The sequence below is a fragment of the Phacochoerus africanus genome, chromosome 3 (assembly GCF_016906955.1).
Source record: "Phacochoerus africanus isolate WHEZ1 chromosome 3, ROS_Pafr_v1, whole genome shotgun sequence".
NCBI classification, from domain to species: Eukaryota; Metazoa; Chordata; class Mammalia; order Artiodactyla; family Suidae; genus Phacochoerus; species Phacochoerus africanus.
Genome location: NC_062546.1, coordinates 37,539,535 through 37,564,495, shown reverse-complemented (window position 1 = coordinate 37,564,495; position 24,961 = coordinate 37,539,535). Strand labels below are relative to the sequence as shown.

At 40.5% G+C, this 24,961-nt stretch overlaps 1 protein-coding gene across 1 annotated transcript in view; it reads left to right on the top strand.

Moving 5' to 3' along the window:
• The window catches only part of PCSK2 (proprotein convertase subtilisin/kexin type 2), a 240,399-nt gene that overhangs the window by 17,275 nt on the left and 198,163 nt on the right, over positions 1-24,961 (top strand). The window contains exon 2 of the mRNA XM_047770364.1: positions 11,238-11,342. Coding sequence (XP_047626320.1) covers positions 11,238-11,342 — 105 coding nt within the window. The remainder of the gene's footprint in view (positions 1-11,237; positions 11,343-24,961) is intronic.

Genomic DNA, 24,961 nt, shown 5'->3' with positions numbered 1-24,961 from the left:
GGATCTGAGCCACATCTGTGACCTACACCTCAGCTCTCGGCAACGCCGGATCTTTAACCCACTGAGTGAGGCCAGGGATCGAACCCGCAACCTCATGGTTCCTAGTCAGATTCGTTAACCCTCTGCAACAATGGGAACTCTGAGACCATTTTACAATACTTCACCTGATCTCATGTCTCCATCCTGCTCTGCTGCAAACCAATTTTATGTGTTAGGGTGTGGGAAACTCTGTTTAGCAATGGGTTTCTGGTTCCATACACAAAGGACCTTCTCAGACCAGGCTAACCTTGTAATATGCCGTGAAAAGTTCAGGCTGAATAATATTCTCTGTCACATCTGGTTACTCGAAGAAATGACGTCTCCACTCCACAGGGCTGCTCCTCTTGACAGAGGAGCTGAAGGCACGTATAGACAATTAGGCTCCTCTGCTGCATGAGTGGCATCTGTGCAAAGGAGCTGTCAAGACTTCCACTCCTCTAGTGAAATCATATTTACTTTATTCATCTAAATAATGTGGCTTGTTTGCTTTCTGTATGAAATTGTCTTGGTCTGTTTCTCCTTGATTGATTTTTATGAGATAGTGTGTATCATTTTCCGTGCGTCCATATGCCACTCTGCCTAGAATGGAATAACTTTTTATTGAACAGTACCAATCATCATATCCATTTATAGTTTTAGAATCATTGGAGTTATTCAAAATGCTCAGCTCCTTATCCCCATTTTATTCACTGCCCCCTATGCCCCCCTCAAAAATTAAAAGGAAAAGAATGCTCAAAATAAATGAAAGTGATAAATAAAAATTAAAAAAATAAAAACCACAGATTCTGTATTTTATTCCCAACATGTTGCTCTCTGCTTGGGTAATCATAGCAATTTGAATCCACTGAAATGGGCTGTGTGTGTGTGTGTGTGTGTGTGTGTGTGTGTGTGTGTGTGTATTTGAATATATATATATATATATTTGAATTTTATTGGCATATAGTTGACTTACAATGTTGTATTAATTTCAGGTGTACAGCAAAGTGGATCAGTTAGATATATATCTATATTCATTCTTTTTTCCCATTAGGTTACTATAGAATATTGTATAGATTTCCCTGTGCTATATGGTAGGTCCTTGTTAGTTAGAAATGGGCTATATATTTTTAAGACTATTTTTTAAAAGCAATTTGTATATGGAAAATTGTATTTTTTGAATTTTTTATTAGAGTATAGTTGATTCAACTTCTGCTGTACAGCACAGTGAACAAGTCATACATATACATACATTCTTTTTCTCATACTGTCTTCCATTGTGTTCTATCCCAAGAGAAAGCTATTTTAAGTTTACAACAAAATGAGAAGGCAGAGAGATTCCTCATAGACCCTTGCCCCTACACATGCATATTTTCCCCTTTTATCAAAATCACTCACCAAAATGGTACATTTTTACCATTTTACCATGTAAATTCTGTAGGTTTAGACATGAGTAAAGTGGCATATGTCCATTTTTATAATATCATACAAAATATTTTGACTCCTCCATAAATCCTCTGTACTCTGCCTGTTCTCTTCCTGCCTCTATCCCTGGCAAACTCTGATCTCTTTTTTTCTCTGAACAGCTTTGTCTTTTTAATAATTTCCAGATAGGTGGAATCACACAGTATGTTGACTTTGCAGACTGGCATCTTTTGCATTAGTTACATGTCTTTTTATGGTTTGGTAGCTCATTTCTTTTTAGCACTGAATAATATTCCATTATCTAGATATGCCCCATCTAGAATGGTTTATTTACCCATTCACCTTGAAAGATATCGTGAATACGTCCAAGTATTGACAGTTTTGAATAAAGCTGCTATAAATATTCATGGGCAGGATTTTGTGTGGACATGAGTTTTTAACTTATTTGGGTGAATACAAAAAAGTGCAATTGCCAGATTATATGGTAAAGACATGTTAAGCTTTTTAAGAAACTGCCAAACTGTCTTCTGGAATGACTGTACAATTTTGCAATATATGAATTCCTGTTATTCCACCTTCTCACCAGCATTTGGTGTTGTCAGTGTTCCAGATTTTGGCCATTCTAATAGATGTGTAGTGGTATGTGATTGTTGTTTTAATCTGTAATGATTTATGACATATGATGAGGAGTATCTCTTAAGTTTATTTGCCACTTATATGTCTTCATTGGCAAGGCATCTGTCATGGACTTTGGCCCATTTGTTTCTTTGGTTCTTTGTTTTCTGATAGTCGAATTTTAAGAATTCTTTGTAATTGTTGGATAGCAGTCCTTTATGTTTTTGCAAATATTTTCTCTCTTGTTTTCTAAATTCTCTTGATATTGTCCTTCATAGAACAGAAGTTTTTAATTTCTTTGAAGTCCAGCTTATTGATTATTTCGTCTATGGATTGTGTCTTCGGTGTTGTATCTAAAAGAGCATCACCATACCCAATGTTATCTATATTTACCCTCAAAGATCAATTGCTCATACTTATGTGGGTGTATTCCTGGGCTCTCTACTCTGTTTTATTGATCTATTAGTCTACTCTTTCACCAATACCATATTGTCTTAATTTTTGTAGCTTTATAATGTGTCTTAAAGTCCCATAGTGTCATTCCTCCAACTTTGCTCTTCCCCTTTAATATTGCATTGCCAATTCTGGGTCTTTTGCTCTATAGGTAAACTTTATAGTTTTTCAATATCCACAAAACAGCTTACTGGGATCTTGATTGGAGTAGCATTGAATCTATAGATCAATTTGAAAAAAACTGACATCTTGACAATATTGAGTCATCCTATCCTTGAACATGGAATATCTCTCCATTTATATAGTTCTTTGATCTCCTTCATCAGAGTACTGTAGTTTTCCTCATATAGATCTTATACATATTTCACTAGGTTTATACCTATGTATTTCATTTTGGGGAGTGTTAATATAAAAGGTACTGTGTTTTAAATTTCAAATTTCATTTGCTCGTTGTCAGTATAGGCTATATTTTAAAATTATTTTGGTATCCTTGCATTCTGATGCTCTGAAATATGTGAGCAAATAGCACTGAATATGCTTGCAACTCTGTCTTGTGCTCAGTTTGTAAATTCACTCTTAGTTAGGTAAGCCCAGAGTGGTTAGTCTAAACTCAAGGCACTTGCATTTAAAAGACTATGTACATTGTAACAAGAAGTATACATTACATGTGTGCTGTGATAGCCTGTCAAAATGCATATTTCAGTCTAATGATGAGAAAAACATCAGACAATTTCCAGTTAAAGGACATTGTATAAAATAAAATCATTAAGATCATGAAAGACAAAGACAGAAAAACTAAGAAGCTCTTCTAGATTAAAAGGGAAATAGAAACTCCATGCAACATGTGATCCTGGATTGAACTTTGGGTCAGATTTTTTTTTAACTATAAAGAATATTATTTAGACAATTGACAAAATATAAATGATGTCTTTAAAATTAAAAATAGTTTTACATCAGTTAGTTTTCTGATCATGATACGTGTATTATCCTATTCCTAGGAAACACAAATACCATCTACACCTTACCCTCAAAAGATTCAATAAATCTGAATATGTTGGTGAGATGTCCTATGTGCTGAAGGGGGTGGAGTGGAGTGGAGATGACCATCATAAAATTCCAAGGAAGTGCATTCCCATCTTGGCGCAGTGGAAACAAATCCAACTAGGAACCATGAGTTTGTGGGTTTGATCCCTGGCCTCACTCAGTGGGTTAAGGATCTGGCATTGCCGTGAGCTGTGGTGTAGGTCACAGATGTGGCTCAGATCTGGCATTGCTGTGACTCTGGCGTAGGCTGGGAGCAATAGCTCCAATTCAACCCCTAGCCTGGAAACCTCCATATGCCGCAGGCACGGCACTAAAAAGACAAAAGACAAAACAAAACAGAACCAAAAAAAAGTTCCAAGGCATCAGCCAGCACCTCTATACATGCTTAGAGCTGATCTGTGATGTATCTTCAGGCTGGGCTTCCTGGTATGCTCTGACTGAGGTAGTAGGTTGGTTGATTTTATTGATGGCCCAATTCTTAATCTTCCTGTATTTTCCCTGGAACTTTGCAGTCCTCCCTGTTCTAATACTGGTCTAATTTCTGACATGCTTTGGCCATAAGAATATAGCAGAAGTGATAGTGTGCCAGTTCCACACTTGGGACCCAAGAGGCCTTACACGTTCCCACTTAGTCTCTTGTACAGTTGAATTTTCCTTTGAAACTTTGCATCATCCATGAAACCAAGCCTGAGTGAGGCTCCTGGAGGATGAGAGACCATGTGGAGGAGAACTGAGTTGTCCCAGCTAACCGCCAACATGTGCTCAGAATCAGAGCCACTAGACAAACCACAGATGACCACAAATGCATGAAGTTGTCCAGTCAAGACCTGAACAACCACTCAATGACCTTAAATTATTGACCCAGAAAGTTGCAAGCTACATAAAGGGTTGCTGTTGAAAGCTCCTAAGATTTTTGGTGTTTCCTAACACATTATCATGTCGATAGGTGACTGAAACTCAAGTGCCCAAGAGCCTTTCTCCAAGGCTAGAAAACCTTAATGAGGACTCCTGGAGCTCCTCAACCATCAAAGCTATAGACTCCCTCCATGCGGTTGCCTATCTCTCCAATGTTCAGCAGCTAACACTGTTCTCTGAGCTTCTTTGAGAATCACCTGAGAACCTGACAACAGAGGCAATTAATATTGATCCTGTGGAGGCAGAAAACAAAGGAAGAGTCTAATGCAGGAGAGAAAATGATCTTACCTGTTATTCTCCAGACCCATTTTTGCCCATCTCTTTTTTCAAAGCAAGACAGAAAGATATGAGAGTTTTCAAACAGCTAATATGTGTGATCCTAGGTCTAGGTTTTAAGAAGGGGGGACTTTGGTTGGGGGTGAGATGCATGTCAGTACAGGTGAGCATTGAGAACCTGTAAACAAGAGATTGTTAAGGCTGAACCATGGTTGTAATATAGGCGGAACTATGCCTTTTGTACCCACCACCCCCACCACCTCTCTTAAGTTTCCTCTCTTTCTTTCTGGCCCTAGAAGCCTCCGACCTTTCAGTAAATCTCTGATCATGGCATAGGGTGTCACCCATTCCAGAGATAACTGGACTTTCATGCAAGTATTCAATATACACAAAAAAAAATAAATTTAGGACAGGGCTGAGCAGGAACTTTTTGAGGCAAAGAGAGGTATTTTAATGCTACCTAACTCATACCAAATGACTCTGCTTCTCTCCCAAAAGTTCTCAAGCCACCCCTTCCTCTCTCCTCCTCTCCTTTTCCTACCTTCCCTTGTCTAATTCACAGGCATAATCTCCCTAATTCTATCCTTCTTTGTTTCTACAATATTATTTGTTTCTGTCTGCAGCACAATATAGTTTTCCTGTGTGTTTCCTCATCAGCCTGTAAGTACCAGCAGGATGGAGCCTGGAACTCCCCAGTTCCCTTCCCCCCTCATCCTGATTCCAAAGTGCCATCCCCTGCCCATAAAAGATTGCATGCAATCCAGGGAAATTGAGAATGGTCTTGGGAAATGTCAGTAAAATGCAGAGCCTAGCTTCTCTTGTAAAAATGCAGGACTTGAAATTGGCAAGCAGTTGTCAGCTGAACTAGTTTTCAATCCTTTATGTATTATTTTGTTTTCCATTTTTTATTCCTTAAGCCTCTTGACAGTAGCTCCTCTTGAAAATAATTTCAAAATTCTTTGTACGTGGAATGATGTCCAATGTTCTACCAAACTAGACTTCCAATACACATGACTGAGCATCATGAAAATCAACACAATGGACAAAGCTGCCAAAGGGAAATGGGTCTGAAACAGACAATCCTAACTGTTGAGGGATTCTGGACCCATTTGAGAAACTGTGAAAAGCAGTGGGCATTCCTGAAACAAGTAAATGCTTAGGACCACAAAATTTGAGGTGGAGACCATATTCACAGACCAGAGTCCAGGGCTTGCCTAAGGGAGAAGAACTCAGGTCTAAAGCAAAGCAGGCAGTGAGCTCCAAGAGGATTTAACGCTCCTTTTTATCTGTTCACAATTGGCTGCCAGTTCCCTGGGCTTCCCTGCTGTTGAGGAAAGCTAATGTGTGGGTTCAGAGAGGAGCTCTCGCTTGGAGCCACAGTTATCAGTCAGAAAAGGAGGCAAGAGAGAAAGGAAGAGAGGCAATGAGAAGCATTGCTGGGATCCATAAAATTTTGTGGCATAATGAGACTTTCTAAAAACTGCAAGTCTGAGTTAGCAACGTTATTATACTCTCACCCAGCCTGAACCTTCAAGCTGACAATTTGCTGTAAATTCTTCTTTCATTTCTTTTTTCTCCTTCCCCTGGAACCATGCATATTTTGCCTTGAGACAAAGGCAATGGTATAAAAGAAGAAAACTCTGTGTGTGTGTGTGTGTGTGTGTGTGTGTGTGTGTGTTTAAATGAAGAAAACATTTGAGAATAAGTATTAAAATATATGAGAGGTTTCTTACTGGGACCCAGGTGAGGGTTTGGGGACTCAAGATTGGTTTTAATGTATCTTTTCTATTTGGAAGATTCTTAAGAAATGGAGGCACGCATGAGCACTACTTCACTGAGGTCTGCATAGGCAGCAAGTACCTTGCACTGCTGTAAGTCACACGACAACTGTGTTTCCCTGCCCATGGTAGGCTCATGTTTGCACAAACATCTCCTCAGACAGTTGCTTCTCAGAGATTCATAGGGTAGTGGTTTGGGAGCCTACACTCCAAAAACAAGAGGCAAAAAGAGTTCTGAAAAATAACCATTACCAGCAGGTTAATCTTCTGTCAAGTTTGTGATCAATTTGCCTGCTAATTGCCAGAGTTTCCAATGTCAGTTCCATGAGGCCAATTCGCTCCATTTCTTCCCATCATCAAGACAGTGCTTCTAATCAAAGAATCCTGGGATGGAGTTCCTGTCGTGGCTCAGCGGTTAACAGATCCGACTAGGAACCATGAGGTTGCAGGTTCGATCCCTGCCCTTGCTCAGTGGCTTGACGATCCGGCGTTGCAGTGAGCTGTGGTGTAGGTTGCAGACGTGGCTGGGATCCCGCATTGCTGTAGCTCTGGCGCAGGCTGGTGGCTACAGCTCCAATTGGACCCCTCGCCTGGGAACCCCTATATGCCACGAAAGTGGCCCTAGAAAAGGCAAAAAGACAAAAAAAAAAAAAAAAGAATCCTGGATCATGGGTTCCAAGGACACAGCAAAGGCGATGTCACTCACCAGCCTGACTGTCCTTGAGTCACACTCATCTTTGTCAGAAATTCCAGCCTGCAATCTCTTGGCTTCACAGCCATGGTTACCAAGGGGGCAGGGAGGAGACCTAGAGGGAGACTGCAAAGGAAGCAGTGTGGTGGGAAGGGTGCTGGCTTGACAGTCAGGAGACTGTTAAGAACTTCCTCTTAACTGGACAACTCCTGCCCCTCCCTGAGTCACAGTGTCTTTCTCTATAAAAGGAGACAGTTAGGAGTTCCTGTTGTGGCTCAGCAGTAATAAACCTGACTAGTATCCATGAAGATGCAGTTTTGATCCCTGGCCTTGCTCAGTGGGTTAAGGATCTGGTGTTACAGTGAGCTTCAGTGTAGGTCTCAGAGGCAGCTCGGATCCCGAGTTGCTGAGGCTGTGGCTGTGGCATGGGCCAGCAGGTGCATCTCTGATTGGACCCCTAGCCTGGGAGCTTCCATATGCCCTTGGTGTGGCCCTAAAATATATATATATTTTAAAAAAAGAAGAGGCAGTTAGATCAAGCTGGAGGTGCAACTCAATTGCCTTCAGGTAACATAACCATGTGAAGTGACTTCAGTATGTGACAACAGGAAGTGGTGGGGCCTCTGGCTTGAAATTTTAAAATACATGGCCTTCTTAAGGACATTCAAATTTAATTTTTAAAGTATGTTTTCATTTTTTAATCTTTAACTTTGGAATAATTTTAGTCTTAAAAATGTGTGATAAAAATAGTGCACAGGTACGCCCATGTTCACAGCAGCATTATTCACAATAGCCAAAAGGTGGAAGAAACCCAAATGTTGGTGAACAGGTGAAATGTGGTACATACATACAGTGGAATGTTACTCAGCCTTAAAAAGGTAGGGAATTCTGATAATGCTACCCATGTATGAACCTTCAAGATATTCAGCTGAGGAAAATCACAACCAGTCACAAAATCATATAAATATTGTATGATTCCACTTATATGAGATATCTAGAGTAGCAAAATTCTTAGAGACAAAAAGTAGAATGGTGGTGGCCACAGGCTAGAGAGGGGAGACGATAGTGAATTATCATTTAATGAATGTAGAGTTTAGTTTATCAAGATGGAAAGAGTTCTGCATATCCATAGTGGTGATGATTGTGCTGTGTGGATATTCTTTTCTCTGTTTTTTTCCCCTGATGATTGATTTATTTATTTATTTTTAAATTTTATAATGATTTTTATTTTTTCCATTATAACTGGTTTACAGTGTCCTGTCAATTTTCTACTGTACAGCAAGGTGACCCAGTTACACATACATTATACTTTTTTTTCACATTACCATGCTCCATCATAAGTGACTAGATATAGTTCCCAGTACTATACAGCAGGATCTCATTGCTTATACATTCCAAAGGCAATAGTTTGCATCTGTCAACCTCAAATTCCCAATCCATCCCACTCCCTCCACCTCCCCCTTGGCAACCACAAGTCTGTTCTTGTCATGTCCATGATTTTACTTTCTGTGGAAAGATTTGTTTGTGCTGTATGTTAGATTCCAGATATGTGATATCATATGGTATTTGTCTTTCTCTCTCTGACATATTTCACTTAGTATGAGAGTCTCTAGTTCCATCCATGTTGCTGCAAATGACATGATTTTGTTCTTTTTTATGGCTGAGTAGTATTCCACTGTGTGTATATACAGTGTGGGTATTCTTAATGTCACTAAACTATACCCTTAAAACTGTTTAAAATGAAAAAGTTTATATTACATCTATTTTACCACAATGAAAAGATTACTTTTTTAAAAAATAACAACAAAGTTCCCATGTGCCCTTTATCCAGCCTCCCCAAAAGGTAACATCTTAATAATTGTAACCACAGTACAATTATTAAAGCCAGAAAAAAACATTGATATAACACTATTAATTGAACCAAAGATTTTGTTCACATTTTTTCCAATTGTCCCACTAAGGTCCTTTTTTCTGATCCAGGATCCAATCCACGATATGCATTGCATTGACTTGTCCTGTCTTCTTAGTCTCCCCCAGTTTTGAAAGTTTCTGCAGTCCTTATTTCTCTTTTATGAACTTGAAGATTTTGAAGGGTACTGGCCAATATGGGTTTCTCTGATGTTTCCTCCTGACTGAATGAATACAGGCTATGTATTTTTGGCAAGAAAATTATGTTAAGTGATGGCTTCTTCTCAGTGCATTGTATCATGAGGCACATGATTTTAGTGTTTCATACCTGGAGAGGTTAACTTAGATCACTTGATTGAAGAAGTTTCTGTCAGGTTTCTCCTCTGTAAAAATACACATTTCTCTTTGGGTTGTTTTGTTTTGTTTTGTTTTTTGGTTTTTGGTTTTTGGGTTTTTCGTTGTTGTTGTTGTTTTGTTTTTTGGTTTTTTGGGGTTTTTTTTGTTTTTGTTTTGTTTTGTTTTGTTTTGTTTGCTTTTTAGGACCACACCCGTGGCATAGGGAAGTTCCAAGACTAGGGATCAAATTGGAGCTACAGCTGCTGGCCTATGTCATAGCCATAGCAATGCGGGATCTGAGCTGAGTCTGCAACCTACACCACAGCTCATAGCAATGCCAGATCCCCGACCCACTGACCAAGGCCAGAGGTCAAACCCATATCCTCATGGATTCTAGTCAGATTCATTTCTGCTATGCCACACAGGGAACTCCCTCTCTTTGTTTATCATTATATTAATTTTAGCATCCTTTGGTGATACTTGCCAGCCACAATTATTTATGGTGTTTCCAAACGGTGATATTCAATTTCCATTCATTACTTTGACTTTTATTAATTAGAATTCCTTCTACTTTTATTCATTGGAATTCAACTGTAAGAAAGATTTTTCCATTTGCCTCTATTTAAATTTAATTTTTTAAAAAAATCTGGAAAATAGAGCCAAAATAATGTCCGACCAAAACTCACTGGTGCTTGATAACCCCAAATTCCCTTTCTTGTGATAATAATTCTCAGATTCTTCGTGCCTTCCAGATTAGGAAGTAAACTCCAAGTTCATACCACCCGACAGTGGTCATAGACCATAGAGAGCAAATCATTAACACCCTTACATTTTCTTTCCTTCTCCACCCACCCCTTTTTTAATCGAATCTTAACACTACCTTGAGTATATCAACAGGGTTAAGTATAAAAAACATTCAAGAACCACTGAGCCTGGAAAATGCACATGAAATATTTATGTTTAATTTGCCCTGAAGAATGGGGTTTTTAATGAACAGGAACTAAATTACAACAGCTACAGTGTTCTAAAAGATTTCATTCGCACTCCAGACCCCTAGCCAAACTTGCTGTGCCCTTGAAGTTCATCCAGTATCTGCCTCTCTGGCCTCAGGCCCCCTCTTCCTGTGCCAGGAATGTCCCCGGAGGGCCCTTATCTGGGCTGCTCCAGGCTGGTGTCACCAACTGACAGACAGAGCTAATATTATTGTAGAGTCTCAAGTCTGCACAGTACTAAAAAATAAAGGAATAAAATCTTTTTTTTTTCCCAGCTAGCTATTTGTTTCCATTATCCATTGCTGAGTAACAAATAAAGCCAAAATGTATTAGCATAGAACAACAACCATTATGCTCATAGATTTGGGATCAAAGATTCCTAGCAGGGATGGTTCGCTGTAGTCCAAATGGGACCCATTTTGATGGGTAGTCATCTGTAGTTTTCTTTTCTTGGGATATTGAAGGGAAGAGAATGGAGAATTTGGTGTGGGGATGAATATAAAGGGAAGGCTCTGTGGAAGCAAAGAGAAGATCAAAAGATGGATAGAAACTAAAGTGATGGAAGAAAGAAGAGAAAGTTTGGGGGAGAGGAGGTGAATGGGCATCACATAGGAAAAAGTAGGAAAATGGGAAAGAGTACAATGGTAGGGAAATAGAGGGTGGGTATAATAGGAGGCTGTCAGGGGTTTTCTCACATACACCCCCATCCCGGGAAGCCCTGGCCCGTACCCCGGTTTCGATGCCCCTGTTCAGGGCTAACCATGCCTGTGTCTGTTTGACTCTCCACAGCTTCCTTTTGCTGAAGGCCTGTACCATTTTTATCACAATGGCCTGGCAAAGGCCAAGAGAAGACGCAGCCTACACCATAAGCAGCGGCTGGAGAGAGACCCCAGGGTGAGTTTCCTTGCAAACCTGCTTTCTCTGCTGCCTCAGATGAGCCCATTGAAGGAGTGCATGAGGGAGTTGGCGGGAATTTTAAAGTAAAGGCACTTGATGTGTTGCAATGGGCCAAGTGGATTGCAGAGTGGTACCAGGGACTCTCTGCTTCTCTGTCATACACATGATTGTTAAACCTTTGATAGGCCAGCAGAGGTGAGTAAGTTGTGGTACCCCCCTTTATCTGGCTGTTTTCTCCTGCATCATTGCGTGAGGTCTTCTGGTTGCCTGGGAGCATGTTTTGGCCTGTGATAGATGGAAAGACACCAAGCAGTTTAATGAGTTGTTTTATGGAAGGTTTCTACTGGTGCATCCACAGGCTCCAAGGAGACTTCCATGCCCCATATCGTGAATGGGAAAATGAGTGGGCCTGCAAGTGATCAGCTCACAATAGGCAGCAGGCTTCTCCGTATCCTTGCCTATCTGAAGTCATAGGACGTTCTCAGCCCCTCTCCTCACCCTATACTTGCTCCTACTGATCTAATTTATCCCACATCCCACATCTTCTTGATTCTCAAGACACCCACTTTTACCTCCAATCCTTACCTTGCTTTCGGACTGCAGGTCTCATTTCCTACTCTCCCCACAAACCCCCACCCAGAAACTTAAACTCAACTTTCCTGCAACCAGACATCATCTTGGCTATAAAGCTGCTCCTTTTCCAGGGTTCCTGCTTCCTGTTTTTTCAGAATAGGAGCTTTGGTCATCAATCCTCCCTCTCCCAACCTCACACACTCTCCCTCTACCTGATTGGGAGACTCTGATTTCTTATATGCAGTTCGCCAAAAGGGAACTTAATGGTCCAGGCAACTTGCTCCCTGCACCTAGAAGCCTTCATAACTTCTTCCCCAGGACTTTAAGTGGATCTAAAGATGGTCAGGTGTTTGGATGAGAGATTTACACTTGAGACTCCTTTTGCACTGATGGAATCTGGAACCATTCTCATGGGGCTTTTCATGTGAACATTTGGCTGGACTTAATGTGGGCTTTAATTAGGAACACGGAGGAAATGGGCTCCCCAGCAGATCACCAACTGACAGGCCACAGGCAATTTCGCTTCAATGGCTCCACCCAGGGGATCCCACATTCCCTCAAGTGTAAATACTGCTTTGAGAAGACACTTTAACTCTGCTTTCACACTAAGATTTAACCTTCCTGTGCCTTCAGCCCATGCCAAGCATCCTTAAGGGGTCTATTGTAGAAGCTGTCACTGTTCTCTAAGGGAGAAGTTCTCTTTTCTGTCATCACAGCCTTGGCCCTGGCTGTACAAATTCACGGTCTGGGGATGTCCTTGGGAGGCCTATGGGCAGGGATCCTGCCTGTCTTGTCTGAGGATCCAAGGTGGGCAGCAGTAGATAATGGCCACTCTGGTGCAGGTGCACTGGTTTTCCCTATGCTTCATACCTGCTCCATGATCTTCCCCTTTATGGCCAATTATTTTACTTTGATTTACATTTAAAAAATTAAAAGTTCCCTTGGTTTCTCCTCCCCTTCGATTGAAGACATTGCCCCAAAATCATGGGAGAGAAGCACATAAAAGAAGTTGGGACAGAAGGAAAGTGGTGCTTAAAAGGCTTGGGTCAGGAAAGAGCTGAGGAACAATGAAACTAAGAAGCCATTGTTTGGTTCAGAGAGACTCCTCAGGCCCATTAGTTGAAGATTTTCTTATTCTTGCACTTACCTGGAATGATCTTTGAAATTCGAGCTCTTAGAGTGTAGAGTGATATTTCCTAAAGAGAAGAAATAAGATGGGATGGGTAATAAGGAAGGAAATCATGCAGTAGTGATTCTAATCATTTGTCTCTCTTCTCAAAATTGTAACCATTTTAACCAAAAGGGGCCTCCATTTCCCCTTCATTGCCCAGTGTAAGTGTCCTGGTAGCCATCTGCCTCGGATTAGTGAGGGTAACCATCTGCCTCGCCAGGGGAGACCAAAAGATAACCGGGGAACTCAAGGTCATAAATCTCCTGCATCTTTTATCTGCCTTCTCATCAAGGTTAAATGTCAGGGCGGCTGTCAACAATGGAGCCATTTTAGGAAAAGAAATAAATCATAAAACCTCATAATAATACTTCACATGATAAGGAAAAAAAAACCTGCTCATAATAACTGCCTTATTTCAAAATGTTAGACTAAGGCCTGAGTCTTTCCTGCGTGATGTTCTTATGGTCATTCAATTTTGGCATTGGCCAATAGCAAAATAAGGGCCAACTACTCTTTATTTTGGCTGCACCAACAGCATGCAGACATTCCCAGGCCAAGGACTGAATCCTCGCCACAGCAGTGACAATGACAGATCCTTAACCCACTGAGCCACTAGGGGACTGCCAAACAAATGCATCAATGATGAACAGTACAACATCAGAAATATAAGTATTATATTGTAAAGTCTGCGAGTTTACAGACCTTAAACAAAGGGTAAATATGCTGAGTAGGGATACCTCAATTTTGGGTTTCCCGAGCACATTCAAACTGGTTGCAAATAAGAACAGAAAATAGAGGTACAGAGAGGAAATCGAAAGGATCCAATAGCTGAAAAGAATTCTTCTGTCTCCTGCATAGGTGTTGCAAGTTACATTTATGAACCAAGGTCTTAAGAGCAAGCTGTTTTATCATCTTTGAAAAGTGTTGTCCCTTAGACCTATCCACTTTAATCCTGATCACAGCCTCAACTTCCTTCTTTCTCCAGCCTCTGCATTACTTCCTGGTCTCTCTCACTCACAGTTCTCAGGCTTGTGAAGGAGAATACAGAGCCCAAAGAGCCATGAATGTAAGTCCAGGAGGGTTTCAGCTTCTATAGGGCTCTCAGGTAGCTTTTAATCCAAAGAAACCACCAAGATATCCTATCAGCCCAAGATATAAAGAAGAAAAAGACAGATGACCAAAATTACTTTTGGTTTTGTTTTGGCTCCAGAACAGAAATGTCAAGGATCTTTGCCCCTTAGTTCACAACGAAGTTTTACATTTAAGGAAAAGAAAAAGACTAGAAAGGGATTGCATGTGATTTGGGCCAGGTCAATACAGTGCTGCTTTCGATGTGTTTATATTTGTTCATCAATATACAGGGCAATAGCTAAGAAATGGATTCTGATACATATTGTTGTAAAGATATGCTCTTGCCTTTTCATTCCTCTCTGCTAAAAGGATTAGCAGAGTGCTGTGTAACATCATTTAGACGCTAAAAAGCAAAAATTGTGTCTTTTTTATTTCTAAGATCTTTGCATAGTGCAGTTCTGAGTACACAGTAGATACTCAATAAATGACTGTCACATGAATGGATGGGTGATTAAAAATTTTTCTTCAGGGTTTATTTTAATCCATGAAATAGTATTATTCTTCTCATGTTTTTATTGCTATTCTAAACTATGTATCCATTAAGAAACAAAAACGTAGACTTCTTCCTAGAGCCTCCTTTAGATACATTCTTTATTGTGGGTAAAAGATTCATTTCATCATTTTCAAGTCATGTCACTGAGAATCTCATGAGGAACTGGTTTTTAATATCTAAAGTCACCCTGTGTTCCTGATCCTATTCACAGTCACAGTGCAACCACCAAAGTAAGGACAATGTGTTTGGAGAGTGGGTAACTAAAATAATTTGAAGATGTAATAAATAAATTCAAAGCTGAAAGAAAATCCTAAAACCAAAACTTCCTTCTCATCATGAGGGTCAAGAACAAATAATCCATATCCAACATCTCTGTGAGTTTTATTAAACTTTTCTTAAACTAAGAGCAGCATCCACAAATCTTAAAGTCAAACCTAATGGCAGTCCACAGGTGTACATATCAAATCCCATACTTACTACAAGTACTTGAAAAAGGAAATAGATTTATTTAAGACATCTTTTTCACAGTCCTGTTGAAACATATTTGCACATTGGACATAGAGAGTATTGAAATAAAATACGTTCAAAAACATAAAGACTCACATCATTCAATTAAGCAACACACACTGGTCCTATGGAAGCCAAATAATGGGGATTTCAGGGTTGGTAGGTGCAAACTGGTACGTTTAAGATGGATAAGCAATGAGGTCCTACTGTACAGCACAGGGAACTATATCCAATCTCTTGGGTTGATGGAAGACAGTATTAAAAAAAGGAGATATATATATATATATATATATATATATATATATATATATAGACATATATAGCAAAATATATATATTTAGTGAGAGGGAGAGAATAGATCACTATGCTATACAGCAGAAATTGATTCAACACTGTAAAGCAACTATACCCTAATTTTTAAAAATCTAATAAAAATAAATTTTATGTTAGCTCATCAAATTTTACAAAATAAAGGAATGTATGTATGGGTGCGACTGGATCACTAATGCTATATAGCAGAAATCGACACAACATTGTAAATCAACTATACTCTAATAAAAATTAAATTTTTAAAAAGAAAAAGATTGATTGCAGAAGCTAAAAAAATAACATGATTGTCATTTGCTGAGAGAAATTATATTTGATTTGAGGGTTACAAACATTTAATTCCTTTTCTCAACAATGATACTCACCAGGTAAATATCCCTGGGGATCCTGTTTCAATTTATCAAGTCAGAAACTCCTATTAGTCCACTGAAAACTTTTCTTAGTGCTCCAGCCTCAGAGAATGTTTCACGTTTCCTCTATGTTTGGTAGCTGTTATCTTCTAGCTTCTTTCTCAACCAAGTGTATCCACATGTCTTATGACATAGATGTCAGCACATGATCCCACAGTGAACGATTTTTTCTCCTTAAGGGTCTGTTCTGAGCATATTTGTGAGTTTTTAGGGCACTCCAAAACCCCATAAAATTTAGTTTCACTGGATAGTCCTTCAAAAATCTCATAGAACCGTACAACCAAAACAAAAGAAAATTTCGTCTATTTTTTAAAACTAACTGGATATGACTGGTGTGATATGTTTATAGCAATCTGAGTAATGGATGAACCAGGCTTTCTTTGTCCAAAGGACTTATATACAATAATTGATGTTATTTTTAAAAATGGATTCATTACTGTAGTTGAAACTCAGGTGGTTGACGGAAGCTGGAAATAGCTTGTAATTGCTTTTGGTCCTTCAGCAGCTCCAACGAGTAAAGAAATTCATTTACCTTCTTCCTCCACAAGTTACATAAAATTTTGTCATAATTAGTAAACTCTTAGCCTCTAATCCTTTGCAAATACTTAGCAGCAGTCAGTAATTTTTTATAATGCCTTTCCTTTGATTCATATTAGATAACTATTTGATCACAATTGTCCCTCAGTATCTGCAGGGAATTGGTTCCTAGATCCCCACAGATATCAAAATCCTCAGATGCTCAAGTCCATTATGTAAAAATCACATTGCAGGAGTTCCTGCTGTGGCTCAGTGGAAGCAATTCTGACTAGGAACCATGAGGTTGCAGGTTCGATCCCTGGCCTTGCTCAGTGGTTTAAAGATCGGAGTTGCTGTGGCTGTGGCTGTGGCATAGGCTGGCATCTGTAGCTCCAATTCAACCTGCAGCCTGGGAACCTCCATAGGCCGTGGGTGCGACCTTAAAAAGTAATAATAATAATAATAAAATCACATTGCAAATTTGGTCCTCTGTATCCACTGGTTCCGCATCCACAGATACAGAGAGCCGATTGTACTTCGATTAAAAGTTGGAGAAGAGGAGTTCCCATCATTGCACAGCAGAAATGAATCTGACTAGGAACCATGAGGTTGTAGGTTCGATCCCTGGCCTCACTCAGTGGGTTAAGGATCCAGAGTTGCCATGAGCTGTGGTGTAGGTTGCAGACGCAGTTTGGATCCTGTGTTGCTGAGGCTGTGGTGTAAGCCGGCAGCTGTAACTCCGATTGGACCCCTAGCCTGGGATACTCCATATGCCACAGGTGCAGCCCTAAAAAAAAAAAAAAAATGTTGGAGAAAAGAAGAAAAAAAACCTCAACTGTCTTCTGGAAAATCTACTTTCAAATAGAAAATGTCATGGAGAAAAATGTCTTTCCTACATTTCCTCACTTTTCATTTTAGTTTTAACCAAACCTTCTTCCAGTGGGTGTGTCCTCTGCTTACCATCACAGTAAAGGCATGAGAGCCTCTCAGCCTGGAGGACTGGTAAAAACAGAAATTAGAGGAATTCTCTTGTTGCACACTGGGTTAAGGATCCGGTGTTGTTGCTGCTGTGGTGCAGGTTGAATCCCTGGTCTGAGAACTTCCATGTGTGGAGGGCGTGCTCCCCAAAAATAGAAATTAGATAATTTTAGTGCCTTTTAAAAAGAATTTACACCCATCCCCCACCAAATAGTTTGGTTTATTTGGTTGGTTTCACTTTTTATATCTTAAAAAAAAATTGTTTCTATTTTCTACAGTTATTTTTGTTGTTGTTGTTAATAGGTTGTTTTTTTATCTTCATAATGGTTAAATCTAAAATGGTTAGGTTTGAGGTTTTGAGATACTTTTCTAAGAAATGTATAGGAATTCCCTAATTTATCTTTTGAATGTCTTCTTGAGGGAAAACAAGAAAGCTGGTAGATTTAACTATGTTTTACCAATTTATTATAAATAGTATAACAAATTCAAAGTATTTTGAATTTCTGTAGAGCTTTTTATTCCAGAGGACATTTGTGGCTGTCTTTTCTTCATCTTTTTTTTTATTAAAGTATAATTGATTCACGATACCGTGCCAACTTCTGTACAGCAAAGTGACCCAGTCATGCGTATATATACATTCCTTTTCCTATATCATCTTTCATTACGGTCTAGCCTTTTCTTCATCTTTTCATTTCCCTGTAGCATGAGTTAGACCAACAAATGTTATTCTGTCTTGAAATGGAACAAAGAGGTTGCTATGTGCCTCAAACACAGGAGTTTGTGAAAGCTCAACAGCAACGCAAACTCCTCAAAATGGTGAGGCCTGATTTTCCAACCTGGATTTACATCCCTTGGTCAGACAAAGAACCACCTATTTGAAATCGGGAGTCTCACAGGGAGAAGACTGTCCATGAGGCATGATCATTACAGCTTTATGGTCCACAGATAGAGCTGTGCAAGTACAGAGTTGGCCAATGGTAGGGTTTGAAAGTAGAATGAAATTCCTTTAACTCTGGAGGCCTCTGAGGTACAAATTAGCCAAAATTCCTTAGAGAGACCTTGTGGGACCACAAGCTTTCATGGGTGCCTCTGGGATGTCTACTATAGACAGAGAAATCAAGTTAAACTGGAGACTTATGGAACTGATAGAAAACAAGGTTGATGTTAGATGGTACAGAAAAAGATAGAGAAGGAGAGAGAGGCACAGGAAAATTTTTTAAATTAAAAAAAAAAATTTTTATGGCATGCCCATTGTGGCTTAGTGGATAAGAACCTGACTAGTATCCATGAGGATGCAGGTTCAATCCCTGGCCTCGCTCAGTGGATTAAGGGTCCCGTGTTGCCGTGAGCTGTGGGGTAGTTCGCAGACCCGGCTCAGATCCTGCATTGCTGTGGCTGTGGTGTAGGCCAGCAGCTGTGGCTCCAATTGGACCACTAGCCTGGGAAGCCCCAAATGCACCTCTCAACAGTTGTCTCAATATTACTTGAACCATGTGACCTGAACGTTTCCTGTTTTTCTAATAGCTCAATTTTCTATCATAAAAAAAGGGAACCATATTACCCACCCTGATAAGACAAATAACTTCAAAAGGAGTGTGTGTGGCAAAGTTAAGCAGATATTATTTCTCCCTCCTTTCCTTTGGTCTCCCCCCTCCCCGCCCCACTTTATTTCCTCTCGTCAGGAATCGGAAGCAGCAAACATCAGCTTTTAGAATGTGCCTCTCAGGCGTCAAGAGGAAAGCTGCTTTATAAAAAATGAAATACAAATGCAAGTGAGTACCCATCAGAGAAATCCATTAGGAAGGTTTCTGTGCTCAGACGTCTCTGCCCTGCCAGCCAGCTAGTGACCCTCTGCCCATGAGTGAAGAGAAAGCAAAAGACCCAACCCTTCCAGATCTTGGCATTTCTGCAGGAACCAGACCACTGAGTAAGAAGAGACTGGAGGGGATTGCTCTGGTGTTTCCTCTCAGTTTAATTTGATAACAATTGTAGGACTGGTCAGTGTCTGTTGAACGCTGCAGTCTTAGTTTGGGTTCCTGCAAAAAGCAAACCCTGAGACAAGGACTTGAAAGAGCTTCATTTGTTTATGTGGTGGATCCTCAGACACAGGAAGGAAAGAGTAAAAGGAGGGAGGAAAGTGAGGAAAGCAAATAGAGGGTGAATTTTTCCACAGGTCTGCATTGTAGGCAGCTGAGGCTCAGTCCCACAGAGCACTCTCTGAAGGTGCTATGTCGCTTGTGCTTCTGAGCTGTCCCACAAGGAAGGCAGCTGCCCAGCGATGAATCCACTAGTTCTGTTTTTCATTTGTGAGCCATCCAGGATGTTAAATCCCTGGCACTTCTGCACTGCTCTGCGCACAGGCTGACCAAGCATCAGGATGCTGGAGAAAGTCCTCAAGCAGAGAGGCAGAAATGGAGATGCTCAACCCAAGAAGCTGTCAGCAGTGGTGGGAGAACTCAGAGGAGGACTGAGAGAATAATGGGATGACATCAACAACTCCTGCTACAAATCCCATCACCCAGCCCAGGCTAAGGATTTAGCCGGCATCATCTCATTAAACCTTGACATCCTCTGTATCAGATTCCCAGTTTATAAATGAGGAAATGGGAGTTTAGAGAGGCTCAGGACTTCTTGAATATCCCATGGTTTTTAAGAAGTGCTCATACTTCATGGTGCCTCTCTGTCATAAATTAATGTTCTCTGCTTCTCTGCACAAAGAGAATTACAGAGCAGGAAGATTCCAGTGGAAACACTGATGCAACCTTTTGCCTTGAAGCTTTAAAATATAATTTTACCATGGATATTAAATAGACCCAGAGGGGAAGTGACTTCTCTGGGGTCACACAACCATACTTGATGGGAAAGAAATAATAAAACTCATGAGCCCTCTCCATACCAGATCTGACTTCAACAAAAATTCCGTAAAAAAAGAATGAAATAACGCCATTTGCAGCAACATGGATGGGCCTAGAGATTATTGTATTATTATTATTACATGAAATAAGTCAAAGACAAACACCATATGATATAGCTTATCCATGGAATCTGAAAAATTATACAAATGAACTTATTTACAAAACAGAAATAAACTCACAGACATTAAAACAACAACAATGTATGGTTACCAAAGGGGAAAGGGTAGGGAGGGATATATTAGGAGTTTGGTGTTAACATATACACCTACTACATATAAAATAGATAACAGACGAGGACCTACTGTTTAGCACAGGCAACTGTACTCAATATAGTTTTTGTTAGAGTTCCCATTATGGCTCAATAGAAACGAATCTGACTAGCACCCATGAGGATGCAGGTTCGATCCCTGGCCTCACTCAGCGGGTTAAGGATCCAGTGTTGCTCTGAGCTGTGGTAGAGGATGCAGATGCAGCTTGGATCTGACATTGCTGTAGCTGTGGTGTAGGCCAGTGGCTACAGCTCCTATTTGACCCCTAGCCTGGGAACCTCCATATGCCGCAAGTGCCCAGCCCACCACCACATGTGAAAATTCCCAGGCCAGGGATGGAGCCCACACCACAGCACCAACTTGAGCCACTGCAGTGACAACGCCAGATCCGTAACCAGCTGCACCACAAGGGAACTCTTATACTCAATATCTTGTAATAATCTACAACAGAAAAGAACCTGAAAAAGAATATATAAATATATGCTGAATCACTTTGCTGTAAATTAACACAGTGTTGTAAATTAACTATACTACAATTTTAAAAGATTAAAAAAGCAAAATAACAAACATACAAAATACACAGCCCATATGTAATAGTTATTAGTCCGGTTAATAGTAGAAAGAAAATTTTTTTAAAGAAACTGCAAAATAAATACATAAGGGAGAATGAAAGAACTTTCTTGAAATTATAGTCCATATAAGTAATGTAAATTGTTTTGTACATAATATTGAATTACGTATTTAGATTGCTTCATGGTTACACTCTTATTATTAAATTGATTTCTGATTTTTTAAAATATCAAAATAGATAAATAGATAAATAGGGATTGATACTGCTTATGAATTTGTGATTCTTCAAAAAGTTGTTCTCACTAATGAATAATTAGGAGTTCCCTGGTGGTCTAGTGGTTAGGACTCAGCAATTTCACTGCTGCTGCCTAGGTTCAATTCCTAGTTCTGAGAACTGAGATCCCACTTCAAGCTGCTGCATGAAGCAGCCAAAAAAAAATTGTTCTCACTAATTAGTAATTGGATTCTCTGGAATTTCCCTTGTGGTACAATTGTTTAAGGATCCAGTATTGCTACCGCTGTGGCACAGGTCGCACAGGGTTTGATCCCTGGCCTAGGGAACTTCTACTTGCTGTGGGTGCAGCCAAAAGTAAATATATAAATAATTGGATTCCCTAAATCAAAAATAATATAGTGGAGGAGTTCCCGTCGTGACACAGCAGAAACGAATCCAACTAGGAACCATGAGGTTTCAGGTTTGATCCCTGGCCTCGCTCAGCAGCTTAAGGATCCTGTGTTGCCATGAGCTGTCGTGTAGGTTGGGTCTGGCATTGCTGTGGCTGTGGTGTAGGCCAGCAGCTGTAGCTCTGATTAGACCCCTAGCCTGGGAACATCCATATGCCACAAGTACAGCCCTAAAAAGCAAAAAAAAAAAAAAAAAAAAAAAAAGCAAAAAAAAGGTAGTGGAAATAAAATGGTGTCATTAGTTTATGTAATTTATATGAATTCAATGAATTCAGCTATAAATGAAAACTAAAAAGGGAGGAGGGGATAACAACAAGGGGGGGGCGCTTCTGCTCACTGTTCTTCTCCACGAGCATGTGCCTTGCAGTGGTTGTGAACGAGGGTCAGGTGAGTGTGCAAGCGGCCTCTTTCCCTCCTGACTCATAGTGGGAGCATTTTGCCCCTCTGGGTGAGAGACTTTAGCATTTAAAGATAATATTTTTGGAAGTTGCCCTTGTTGCTCAGTGATAAGGAACCTGACTGGTATCCATGAGGACACAGGTTTGATTCCTGGCCTCGCTCAGTGGGTTAAGGACCTGGCGTTGCTGTAAGCTGTGGTGTAGGTCGCAGACATGACTGGGTTCTGGTGTTGCTGTGGCTGTGGTATAGGCCAGCAGCTGCAGCTCTGATTCAACCCCTAGCCCGGGAACTTCCACATGCCACAGGTGCGGCCCTAAAAAACAAAAAAGATAGTACTTTTGATGCAAAATATTTCCTAAGCACAAGCTAACGTGTTCATCTGCTGTGTGAACAATGATACAGGACCAGATTTCTTGTGGAAAGAAATTGCACACATTAGTGATGTATCGAGACACAGTATATTGATTTCTAACTTTCTTAAGAAATTTTCAAAGTTAATTTTGACCACGCAGAGCTTACACTTCAGAACTCTATCCCTACAATGCAATTTCTCTACAGAAAAGTAAACAAAGATAGCATCTTAGCTTGGCTTGTTGGAAACAGACTCTGTCACCGGGAGTTGTGTGTCTAAAAGACGTTTCTAAGAATGCTATGCACCGTATGATCTCCTGTGGCTCCCTCCTTCTTCAAGCCAACAACACACATCAAATCTTTCTTGTGCCTCATCCCTCTGCCTCCTCTTCTGCGTAAGGGCTCCTGTGATTCTGTTGGACTCAGATAACCCAGCAGAATTTCCCTCCCTTAATCTTAACAGATTACAAAACTTAATTGCATCTACAACATCCTTTTTTTTAAATGTGTTTAGTGAACATCCATCACTTTTTTATTTCATTGTTGTTTTTATTTTTTATTTTTTGTCTTTTCTTTTTAGGGCTGTACCCATGGCATATGGAAGTTCCCAGGCTAGGGGTGGAATCGGAGCTGCAGCTGCTGGCCTACACCACAGCCACAGCAACGCCAGATCCTTAACCCACTGAGTGAAGCCAGGGATTGAACCCGTGTCCTCATGGATACTAGTTGGGTTCATTACCACTGAGCTGCAACAGGAACTCCACAACATCTCTTTTACTATGTGATACAACATAATCGTGAAAGTAACACCGGAATCATGGGATCCAAAATTCCTTCCCTGTTCCTTGAACTTTCTGGAAGAGCTGACATGCTCTAGGGTCAGCAGCTCTCTCTAGGCAGCCCAGCTTCCCCTCACTGCCCTCCTCTTGGGTTTGCACTGAACTCTGAGGGAAACATCAATCTGTAAGCACACAACTTTGACCCTTTGAGCCCAAAGGGTGAAACTGAGAAACCCAGATAGAAAAGATTCCAATGTAGCTTCCCAGATGACCAGGTTCATTTTCTAGATGCCTCATTAAGAGATGGGCTCGCTGAGTTCCCACTGTGGCTCAGTGGGTTGAGAATCCAACTGCAGCAGCTCCAGTGACTCTGGAGGCTCGGGTTTGAGCCCCAGCCACGACAGGTTAAAGGATCCAGTAGGTCACAGCTGCGGCCCAGATTCAATTCCTGGTCCTGGGAACTTCCATATGGCGTATGCCAGGGATGCAGCATAAAATTTTTAAAAAGTAAAAAGAGAGAGGTACGTTCTGCAGGTGTAAACCTTTCTGGGGTATTCATTTTTGAAGTGGCTTGACAGCACTGGCACAAAGAGAAATGTGTTGGGAGAGGAAGGAGGGAAGAGATGCCTTTAGTGATGCTCTCGCCTGTGGGAAAAAGCTAATCTGCCCTAATCTGCTTGTTTTATTATGTAGCAGGGAGGACTTCCCATATCTCCTATTAGTACTGCAGATGTGGCTGGCTCTTTGCCTCCAGGAGCAGCCGCTAGTGCTATAATGAACTGTTTGTGGGGAACAGGGGAGAAGTGTTTGCTATGGATTCAAAGAGGCACAAGGAAAGCTGCTAAGGAGTAAGCCAGGTTTTTTTCCTCGATGTTGTTAGCATATTTTAAATTTCCGCTTCTGCTCACGCTGCCACGCGTACCGAAACAGAAGGAGGAACACTCTGCAAGACATCACTGCAGCAAGCCCAGAGGCTTAACATTCTTTGGGAGAAGTCTAACAAAGTCCAGTGTGGGGGGAAAAAAAAAAGCCACGTGCTTCTTCTACATCGTCTTTATACCTCACAAGATGAAGACTCTCAAATGGCGAGCTGGCAAACTTTTAGGACTTTCTGGCAAAATCTTCAGTGTTTTTAAGGCAAATCTCTCCTGACCTGCCTTGCCTCATTCTTTCCCCAGCCTTCTCCAAGATGCAAAAGGAAATGTCTTTAAATATCTAAATGTCTCATATTGCCTTAAAAAAATGAGCATTTTGTTATGCTTATTAAACTCACACTATAATTCCATTATCTAGTTGCTTGCTAACAAACTATTCACTCAGAAAATATTTACTGAGCTCAACTATATGCTGGGCACTGTTCTAAGTCCTAGGACACAACAGTGAAGAAAAGAGAGCGTGTTCCTCCTGTGCCGCTTATATACTGATGGGGATGAAGGACAGAGACAAAACCCAGAAGAATAAAGCAATTGCATGACGATGATGAACGTGTTATAAGGACGAATAGAGAAAACTGTGAGGACGAGGGAGTGCCACGGGAGGCGTG